The 10574-nt window shown below is 46.9% G+C and overlaps 2 protein-coding genes across 4 annotated transcripts in view; one reads left to right on the forward strand and one right to left on the reverse strand.

Moving 5' to 3' along the window:
• Window positions 1-501, reverse strand: part of LOC307027187 (MKRN2 opposite strand protein-like) — a 5374-nt gene extending 4873 nt beyond the window's left edge. The window contains exons 1-2 of one of the 3 annotated variants that reach the window (XM_079695390.1): window positions 378-501; window positions 155-246 (exon numbers count right to left, since the gene is read on the reverse strand). In XM_079695390.1, coding sequence (XP_079551516.1) covers window positions 155-187 — 33 coding nt within the window. In that variant the 5' untranslated portion in view covers window positions 188-246; window positions 378-501. Of the gene's footprint in view, window positions 1-91; window positions 291-377 lie in introns of those variants that run through there. The other 2 variants (XM_079695389.1, XM_079695391.1) reach the window with 2 other exon arrangements.
• Window positions 502-612: 111 nt separating this feature from the next.
• On the forward strand, window positions 613-10048 carry mkrn2 (makorin, ring finger protein, 2). Its single transcript, XM_079695388.1, has 11 exons — window positions 613-772; window positions 3506-3634; window positions 4904-5046; window positions 5212-5334; window positions 5578-5753; window positions 6696-6761; window positions 7024-7172; window positions 7963-8073; window positions 8201-8345; window positions 8704-8845; window positions 9126-10048. The coding sequence occupies exons 1-11, from the start codon at window positions 747-749 to the stop codon at window positions 9143-9145; spliced, it is 1230 nt and encodes a 409-aa protein (XP_079551514.1). The 5' UTR covers window positions 613-746; the 3' UTR covers window positions 9146-10048.
• The last annotated feature ends 526 nt before the right edge of the window (window positions 10049-10574 follow it).

Raw genomic sequence — 10574 nt, forward strand, 5'->3', positions numbered from 1 at the left:
AGGGGTCCAGAGAGCTCGTAGGTTCAAATCCCATACAAAGCCAAAACCATTAAGAGCTTCAAAAAACAGTTTTTAAAGTTCTGTAACTCACAGTGCAGAGGCTTCAAAACTTTCCTCTCTCCTTCTCGGATCGTCTCGCCTGTTCCTGTCTCACCTGGTTGCTCGGTGACAGCCTATCAGATGACATCACGGCGGCCTCGGCCTATCAGGTTGCAGTAGCCTCAGTGTGCACAGGTGACCTTTGGACTGTGTCGTCGTCACGGAAAAGACATATCTGAATAAACACACAACTAAACGTATATATAAATAACAAACTCAATAACTAAACAGATGAACATTTAAATAGCAGACTAACAGGAATGAATAAAACACTCAACTCAATCTGGAAACCTGTGAATGTGGTTTAGATGAGGAAACAATCCGTCATTTACTATACAGACACCCAGAGAAACAGTGAAGAGAGACCACGTGGGGTAGGGTTGTTAAATCCTAGGAACTAGACCCTATTTAGTGTTGAGGAGGATACAAATACAGCCTTATTTAATAAATACTGGATAGATGAAGAGTTGTTTTGTCGTGGCTTTTCTCCCTGATCGCTCCTCCAGTACAGCAGGTGGCGTTAAAGCACTTTAACCGTTAAGGGAAAGCCGTCATTAAACCAAAAAGAAGACGGAGGGTCAGTCGGACCGGTTTGAGCGCAACACCGCTGCAGCCGTTAGCATCTGAAGCTAAAAGCGAGGAGGAAGATGAGCACCAAACAGGTGACCTGCAGGTGAGTCTGTCACCTGTCTGTCTCTCTGACTGTCTATCTCTCACCTTTCTGTCTGTCTCTCATCCTTCGGTCTGTCTGTTAGCCTGGAGCTAATGTTTTTAGCCGTTAGCTCGTGTTCTGTCTGAAGGTTGTCATCTGTGATCTGTATATTTGTGTATTTTCAAACCATTAAAACCGTTAGGTGAAGCTAAACTAATTATTGGTTCTCTTCTGATCCTTCGCAATTAAAAATAACCTCTCCTCTTCAGTTCCTCCTTAATATACATAATCCTGAATGAGATTTACTCCACAGATTCAATTTAGATTTAGATCAAGTCTCTTTCTGTAATTCAGATATGTATTAGAGCATCTTTCCTGCACTGTAGTTAAACATGATGGGATGCTTTCCAGTAGTGTCTAACCTGTAATGAGAAAACACCCAGTGATGTAAAAGCCTGCCTTCAATTTGAAAACAGAAATAATAATAACCTGATTGTCTTGGCAACACATTTCATCCACACAGGTACACCATTATACCATTATTTTAAGGTCTCTCCCTCCTGTTTGTATCTGTCCTGTCTGTGTGTCTTGTCCATCTGTCCCGCCTGTCTCTCTCACCTGTCTGTCTCTCAACTGTCTGTCTCTCAACTGTCTGCCTCTCACCTGTCTGCCTCTTACCTGTCCATCTCACCTCTCCGTCTCTCAACTGTCTGTCTCTTACCTGTCCATCTCACCTCTCCGTCTCTCAACTGTCTGTCTCTTACCTGTCCATCTCACCTCTCCGTCTCTCAACTGTCTGTCTCTTACCTGTCCATCTCACCTCTCCGTCTCTCAACTGTCTGTCTCTTACCTGTCCATCTCACCTCTCTGTCTCTCAACTGTCTGTCTCTTACCTTTCTGTCTCTCACCTGTCCATCTCACCTCTCCGTCTCTCAACTGTCTGTCTCTTACCTGTCCATCTCACCTCTCCGTCTCTCAACTGTCTGTCTCGTACCTGTCCATCTCACCTCTCCGTCTCTCAACTGTCTGTCTCTTACCTGTCCATCTCACCTCTCCGTCTCTCAACTGTCTGTCTCTTACCTGTCCATCTCACCTCTCCGTCTCTCAACTGTCTGTCTCTTACCTGTCCATCTCACCTCTCCGTCTCTCAACTGTCTGTCTCTTACCTGTCCATCTCACCTCTCCGTCTCTCAACTGTCTGTCTCTTACCTGTCCATCTCACCTCTCCGTCTCTCAACTGTCTGTCTCTTACCTGTCCATCTCACCTCTCCGTCTCTCAACTGTCTGTCTCTCACCTGTCCATCTCACCTCTCCGTCTCTCAACTGTCTGTCTCTTACCTTTCTGTCTCTCACCTGTCCATCTCACCTCTCCGTCTTTCAACTGTCTGCCTCTTACCTGTCTGTCTCTCACCTGTCTGCCTCTTACCTGTCTGTCTCTCACCTGTCTGTCTCTCACCTGTCTGCCTCTTACCTGTCTGTCTCTCACCTGTCTGTCTCTCACCTGTCTGCCTCTTACCTGTCTGTCTCTCACCTGTCTGCCTCTTACCTGTCTGTCTCTCACCTGTCTGCCTCTTACCTGTCTGTCTCTCACCTGTCTGTCTCTCACCTGTCTGCCTCTTACCTGTCTGTCTCTCACCTGTCTGCCTCTTACCTGTCTGTCTCTCACCTGTCTGTCTCTCACCTGTCTGCCTCTTACCTGTCTGTCTCTCACCTGTCTGCCTCTTACCTGTCTGCCTCTTACCTGTCTGTCTCTCACCTGTCTGCCTCTTACCTGTCTGTCTCTCACCTGTCTGTCTCTTACCTGTCTGTCTCTTACCTGTCTGTCTCTCACCTGTCTGTCTCTTACCTGTCTGTCTCTCACCTGTCTGTCTCTTACCTGTCTGCCTCTTACCTGTCTGTCTCTCACCTGTCTGTCTCTTACCTGTCTGTCTCTCACCTGTCTGTCTCTTACCTGTCTGTCTCTTACCTGTCTGTCTCTCACCTGTAAAGCGAGAAACAGCCCAACCATTTGACACATTTCTCCACAGCTTACCTCCTGAGGGACACCTTGTCTCCTGAGGGACACCTTGTCTCCTGAGGGACACCTTGTGTTTTCTGCACAACATGCTCTCAGTTTTGAAAGAGTCAGAATCAGAAATACTTTATTTGATAACGTGAGGAGAGATAATCAAAGGAATGGCTGAGTATGCCCCAATGATAGAACAATAAGTAAAGAACCAAATGGACGTGTATCACCATGTACACCATGGTGATACACGTGAACCTGCAGGAGGGTATACTGCATACAGTTGTATATTTACAGACAGTGTTATCGCACACCGGGGGTGGTTGTCTCTAAAGGAGCTTACTTAAAATAATAACAACGTAGAAATATCACTATGAATATTTGAGCTATCTTCCAGGACTGTATTATTTTAAGAGACAGAGAAAAGGATTTGAATTTGAAAGGAAGTAGCAGCCTGTCACTGAAGGAGGTCATGTGATGAACGCTGGTGTTCAAGGGCCTTTTTAAGATGTATTGGAACAAGTGTTCAAGAAAGTAAATAAATGCGTAATGATTCAAGATGTAAAGGTTCTAATGTATTGTGCAAATAAGCTTGTCCCTGTTGAGTCACGTTGAGTCACGTTGAGTCTCCTCAGGACTCAGGACCTCCTTTTCCTTTGTGTGTTTCATGACTGACTCAATGCTGAATGTGTTTTAGTTATAAACCCGGTAATCAGAGCTTCTGATGTCACTTCCTGTGTTGTGTTCAGGTACTTCCTGCACGGTGTGTGCAGAGAGGGAAGCCGCTGCCTCTTCTCTCACGACCCGAACACCAGCAAACCCTCCACCATCTGCAAGTTCTACCAGAGGGGGGTCTGCGCGTACGGGGAGCGATGCAGGTAACATCCATCCATCCATTGTTTCATCCATCCATCCATTGTTTCATCCATCCATCCATCCATTGTTTCATCCATCCATCCGTCCATTGTTTCATCCATCCATCCATCCATCCATTGTTTCATCCATCCATCCATCCATTGTTTCATCCATCCATCCATTGTTTCATCCATCCATCCATCCATCCATCCATCCATTGTTTCATCCATCCATCCATTGTTTCATCCATCCATCCATCCATCCATCCATTGTTTCATCTGTCCATCCATCCATCCATCCATTGTTTCCATTGTTTCATCCATCCATCCATTGTTTCATCCATCCATCCATTGTTTCATCCATCCATCCATTGTTTCCATTGTTTCATCTATCCATCCATCCATTGTTTCCATTGTTTCGTCCATCCATCCATCCATTGTTTCATCCATCCATTGTTTCATCCATCCATCCATTCATTGTTTCCATTGCTCTTTCTCTCCCTCCCCGAGGCAAGCGTTTGCTCCTGTAATTCAATGCAATCCCTCCCTCGCTGTAGTTCTCTCAAGTAGTCCATCAGCAGATGACAAACACCCACCTCTCCACCTCGACCGTGCGGAAGAGTTTCAGTTAGATTTTTATTCGCCAGCATGTCCGTTAAAGTTTTAATCTTACGGACAAAACTAAAAAGTGCCGGTCAAATGTCTTCTTTGTTATTTATTGAGCTTTAAAACCAATGAATAATGACTCTATATAATAATATAAGAATAAAACACGGAGGACGGAGATCTCTTTTCCTCCCCCTCTTCTGAGAGCATGATAGGTCCACTTTAAGGCGCCTTTCATGACACCCAAGGACACAGTACAATTTGTTAAATATTCTTAGAGGTAAAAGCAACAGAACATGATAAAAACATACCATCACGGAGAAGACAATTAAAGTGGACACACGTGATAGGGACAGGTTATTCAGGGGACACACGTGATAGGGACAGGTTATTCAGGGGAGACACGTGATAGGGACAGGTTATTCAGGGGACACACGTGATGGGGACAGGTTATTCAGGGGACACACGTGATAGGGACAGGTTATTCAGGGGACACACATGATAGGGACAGGTTATTCAGGGGACACACGTGATAGGGACAGGTTATTCAGGGGACACACGTGATAGGGACAGGTTATTCAGGGGACACACGTGATATGTAGTTGTCCAACAAATCAGGTAGTCACACATTCCTGTGCAGGTTGGGATCTTTCGTACATGACATCACTTCCTGTGTGCACTGTGCAGGTATGACCACATCAAATCGTCCAGAGGGGGAGGGGCTTCAGAGGAGCCTCCAGGTGTGGGAGGAGCTGGGGGCGGACCTTCAGTCGGAGGGGGCGGACCTTTAGTCGGAGCGGGCAGGAAGCCACTGGTGCTCAGAGACAGAGGTAACTTATATTATCATAATCATTTAAAACATATGTCTTATACTCTGATTGCCTTTTACTCGATTAAATTGTATTTTTAGTCCTATATGTGTTTAACAGAGACATATGTCTTTCTCTCACCTGTCTGTCTCTCACCTGTCTGTCTCTCACCTGTCTGCCTCTCAGTGCTGGCTGTAGACAGTCTGTATGGAGCTCCAGCAGACAGAGGGGTCTCAGAGGTCTCAGTCTCCCCCCATTCCTACGTGGAAGCCATCAGAACAGGACTGGAGGCTTCATCTGAGGAACCAGGTAAGAGGATATCTGGCTCCTGATTGGCTGCTGGCTCTCTTTGAGGTGTTAGTCTGGCTCCTGATTGGCTGCTGGCTCTCTGTAAGGTGTTAGTCTGGCTCCTGATTGGCTGCTGGCTCTCTGTGAGGTGTTAGTCTGGCTCCTGATTGGCTGCTGGCTCTCTGTAAGGTGTTAGGCTGGCTTCTGATTGGCTGCTGCCTGTCTTTTAAGGTGTTGTTAATGCTCAACTGTGCTCTCTTGCAGGTAACCCCCCAGTGGGCGGGGCTTATCACGACCCCCGCCAGCTGTGTCCCTACGCCGCCGCCGGACAGTGTTACTATGGCGACAGCTGCACCTACCTGCATGGAGACCTGTGTGAGGTGTGCAGACTACAGGTGCTGCACCCCCACGACCCCGAGCAGAGGAGAGCGCACGAGAAGGTGTGCACATTTACCTCCAATCAATACACTGTGATTTATTATTTATTGATGCTGTACTGATGTCCTTGTTGTTCTGTCTATGTTTCATGTGGAACTACTTGAGCAGGTCTCCCTTGAAAAAGAGATCAATGATCTCAATGGGATTCATCTGATTTAAATAAAGGCTTGAAATGAAATGAAATGATGTTATATATATTTATATACTACCATAGTGTATTATTAGAAGTATGTCTCTCACCTGTCTGTCTCCCACCTGTCTGTCTCCCACCTGCCTGCCTCTCACCTGTCTGTCTCTCACCTGCCTGTCTCTCACCTGTCTGTCTCTCACCTGCCTGTCTCTCACCTGTCTGTCTCCCACCTGCCTGCCTCTCACCTGTCTGTCTCTCACCTGCCTGTCTCTCACCTGTCTGTCTCTCACCTGTCTGTCTCTCACCTGTCTCTCTCTCACCTGTCTGTCTCTCACCTGTCTGTCTCTCACCTGTCTGTCTCTCACCTGCCTGCCTCTCACCTGTCTGTCTCTCACCTGCCTGTATCTCACCTGTCTGTCTCTCACCTGCCTGTCTCTCACCTGTCTGTCTCTCACCTGCCTGTCTCCCACCTGTCTGTCTCTCACCTGCCTGTCTCTCACCTGTTTGTCTCTCACCTGCCTGTCTCTCACCTGTCTGTCTCTCACCTGCCTGTCTCTCACCTGTCTGTCTCTCACCTGCCTGTCTCTCACCTGCCTGTCTCTCACCTGTATGTCTCTCACCTGCCTGTCTCTCACCTGCCTGTCTCTCACCTGTCTGTCTCTCACCTGCCTGTCTCTCACCTGTATGTCTCTCACCTGCCTGTCTCTCACCTGCCTGTCTCTCACCTGTCTGTCTCTCACCTGTATGTCTCTCACCTGCCTGTCTCTCACCTGTCTGTCTCTCACCTGTCTGTCTCTCACCTGTCTGTCTGCAGGTGTGTCTGCTGAACTTTGAGGCTGACATGGAGAAGGCGTTTGCTGCTCAGCTGAGTCAAGACAAGGTTCTACTTCCTGTTTACAGTGTTGACTGATCTGATTGGCTCTTTACAGTGTTGACTGATCTGATTGGCTCTTAAAGCTACTGACTGATCTGATTGGCTCTTAAAGCTACTGACTGATCTGATTGGCTCTTAAAGCTACTGACTGATCTGATTGGCTCTTAAAGCTACTGACTGATCTGATTGGCTCTGCTGACTGATCTGATTGGCTCTGCTGACTGATTCCATAATGATTGTTAATGTGCATGGTGTTGTTGTTGTGCAGGTGTGCTCTATCTGCATGGAGCTGGTGGTGCAAAAGCTGAACCCGTGTGAGCGGAGGTTCGGCATCCTGTCGTCCTGCTGCCACACCTTCTGTCTCACCTGCATCCGCCAGTGGAGGTGCACCCGCAGCTTCAGCAACAGCATCATCAAGTGAGAGGACACTTCTATATACATCTATATCTACATCTATCTATATCTATATATAACACATCATCATAGGTGCACCCGCAGCTTCAGCAACAGCATCATCAAGTGAGAGGACACTTCTATATACATCTATATCTACATCTATCTATATCTATATATAACACATCATCATAGGTGCACCCGCAGCTTCAGCAACAGCATCATCAAGTGAGAGGACACTTCTATATACATCTATATCTACATCTATCTATATCTATATATAACACATCATCATAGGTGCACCCGCAGCTTCAGCAACAGCATCATCACAGATCTCTCTCTCTCCCTACCTGTCTCTCTCTCCCTACCTGTCTCTCTCTCCCTACCTGTCTCTCTCTCCCTACCTGTCTCTCTCTCCCTACCTGTCTCCCTCTCTCTCTCCCTACCTGTCTCTCTCTCCCTACCTGTCTCTCTCTCTCCCTACCTGTCTCCCTCTCTCTCTCTCTACCTGTCCCTCTCTCTCTCCCTACCTGTCCCTCTCTCTCTCCCTACCTGTCTCTCTCTCTCTCCCTGTCTTCCTCTCTCTCTCCCTACCTGTCCCTCTCTCTCCCTCCCTCTCTCCCTACCTGTCTCTCTCTCTCCCTACCTGTCTCTCCCTACCTGTCTCCTTCTCTCTCCCTACCTGTCTCTCTCTCTCTCCCTACCTCTCTCTCGCTCTCCCTGTCTCCCTCTCTCTCTCCCTACCTGTCCCTCTCTCTCCCTCTCTCTCCCTCCCTCTCTCCCTACCTGTCTCCCTCTCCCTGTCTGTCTGCAGGTCGTGTCCTGAGTGTCGTGTAGTCTCAGAGTTTGTGATCCCCTCAGTGTTCTGGGTGGAGGATCAGGAGGAGAAGGATCACCTGATCGACCTCTTTAAGTCCGGAGTCAGGTATTTACATTATTATGTTTTAATTATTAGTATTTTAATATGCATAACTATCAGTAACAACAGGAGTGATTTGACATTTAAGACCTGTTTGAAGACGCTGTTTTACTGAAGCTTGTGTTCCCTGCAGTAAGAAGTCCTGTAAGTACTTCGATCAGGGTCGGGGGGTCTGTCCCTTCGGGGGGAAGTGTCTCTATCTCCATGCCCTGCCCGACGGCACCCGGGCAGAACCGGACCGCCCCCGAAAACAGCTGAGCTCCGAGGGGGGCGTACGGGTCAGTGAAGCTCAGTTTGTAGTCCTTCAGCTGCTGGGATTTGTAGTTTCTGTAGTTTCTCAGATTACTCACATAAAACGTTTTTCTTTTTTTATGGTAAATATTTGTATTGATTTTCTCAGTTTTTTTAACAAAAGCAAGTGATACAGATTCAGTAAAGATATATACACACATGCTGACAAATCAAACATTTAATTTCACTTCCACCTCTCTCTCCTTTTTATATTTTGACTCTCAGATTACGTTCCTGATGACATTCTTTGTAAACATGTAACTAGCAGTAACCATCCCAACCCGGTTTGTAGTCCTTCAGCTGCTGGGATTTGTAGTTTCTAAGGTCTTCTTGTCTTTCTCTCAGTTCATGAACAACGTGCGTCTGTGGGACTTCATCGAGGAGCGCGAGCAGCGAGACCCCCCCGACATCTCAGAGCTGAGAGACCTGTTCATGCAGATGAGTGGACCGGGGAGGGAGTCTGTGGAACCCCCCACTGAGGAACACTCACTGAGGAACACTCACTGAGGAACCCCCACTGAGGAACCCCCACTGAGGAACACTCACTGAGGAACCCCCACTGAGGAACCCCCAGTGAGGAACACTCACTGAGGAATACCCACTGAGGAACCCCCACTGAGGAACCCCCAGTGAGGAACCCCCACTGAGGAACACTCACTGAGGAACCCCCACTGAGGAACCCCCAGTGAGGAACCCCCACTGAGGAACACTCACTGAGGAATACCCACTGAGGAACCCCCACTGAGGAACCCCCACTGAGGAACCCCCACTGAGGAACACTCACTGAGGAACACTCACTGAGGAATACCCAGTGAGGAACCCCCACTGAGGAACACTCACTGAGGAACCCCCACTGAGGAACCCCCTTTCCCCCCCCCCCCCATGTAACACACTGAGGAACCCCCACTGAGGAACCCCCTCCCCCCCCCGTAACATACTGAGGTACCCCCTCCACCCTGTAACACACTGAGGATGAACCCCCACTGAGGAACCCCCTCACCTCTGTAACACACTGAGGAACCCCCTCCAACACTGAGGAACCCCCTCACCTCTGTAACACACTGAGGAACCCACACTAAGGAAGCCCCTCCCTCTCCTGTAACACACTAAGGAACCCCCTCCCTCTCCTGTAACACACTGAGGAACCCCCTCCCCTACTGAAGAACCCCCCCCCCCACTGAGGAACCCCACACTGAGGAACCCCCCCCACTAAGGAACTCCATACTGAGGAACCCCTTCCCCTACTGAAGAACCCCACACTGAGGAACCCCCCCCACTAAGGAACTCCATACTGAGGAACCCCCTCCCCCTCCGAGGAACCCTACACTGAGGAACCCCCTCCCCCTCCGAGGAACCCTACACTGAGGAACCCCCCCCCCCTCGTAACTCACTGAAAACATGAAATCATTGGAAGTGCATCAGGATAATGATAAATGCTGAAAGATGGATTTAAGAAGCCGTTTTTATTTATTGTGTAAATAATAAATCCTGTTCTCGATCTTAGTTTTCTTAGCACCACGCGTTCAGACCTCTTTATTAAACTCTGAAAGCAATCGATGTACAAACTCTTCACGGTAATAATGTGTGTGTGTTTCTGTGTGTTATGGCGTGAAACTCTGGGACAATTCCAACGTTAAATACAATGTGTGTATTTCTCTCATCTGCAATATTAAAAATACGTTTTAAAGTCCTTAACATTTCTTTACATTCAATCAAACATGCATATGACATGACCGCATTTAAAGATGTTAGACGCGTCGATATCTTTCTAACATTTTCCGAAAAAAATCTGGATATTGAGAAAGTAGTAAGAATTTTAAGGAAAAGTCAACATTTTCTGAAAGACAGAATTTTGTTTAGAAAGTCAACATTTGGAGATTTTTTGAAAAAGCTGAATTTGAAGATTTTCTGCAAAAAGTTAACATTTGGAGAATTTAGAAAAAAGTCAAAAAAAATTGAGTTAAGATTTTTCAGAAGAACAACAATTTTAAGATAAACAGAATTATTTGATGTTGAGAAAATAGTCCAATATTCGAGATTTTAGGAAAAAAATCCAAATTTGGAGATTTTTCAGAACATTTTTGAAAAAGTCCGATTTTTTTTTTATTTTTATAAAAAGTCAAAATGTTGACATTCTAATAAAAAAATTAGAATTTTGAGATTTTTCAGAACATTTGAATTTAAAGAAAAAAATCTGACATTTAAGAAAAAAGTAT

The sequence above is a fragment of the Notothenia rossii genome, assembly GCF_949606895.1.
Source record: "Notothenia rossii genome assembly, contig: scaffold_412, whole genome shotgun sequence".
NCBI lineage: Eukaryota > Metazoa > Chordata > Actinopteri > Perciformes > Nototheniidae > Notothenia > Notothenia rossii.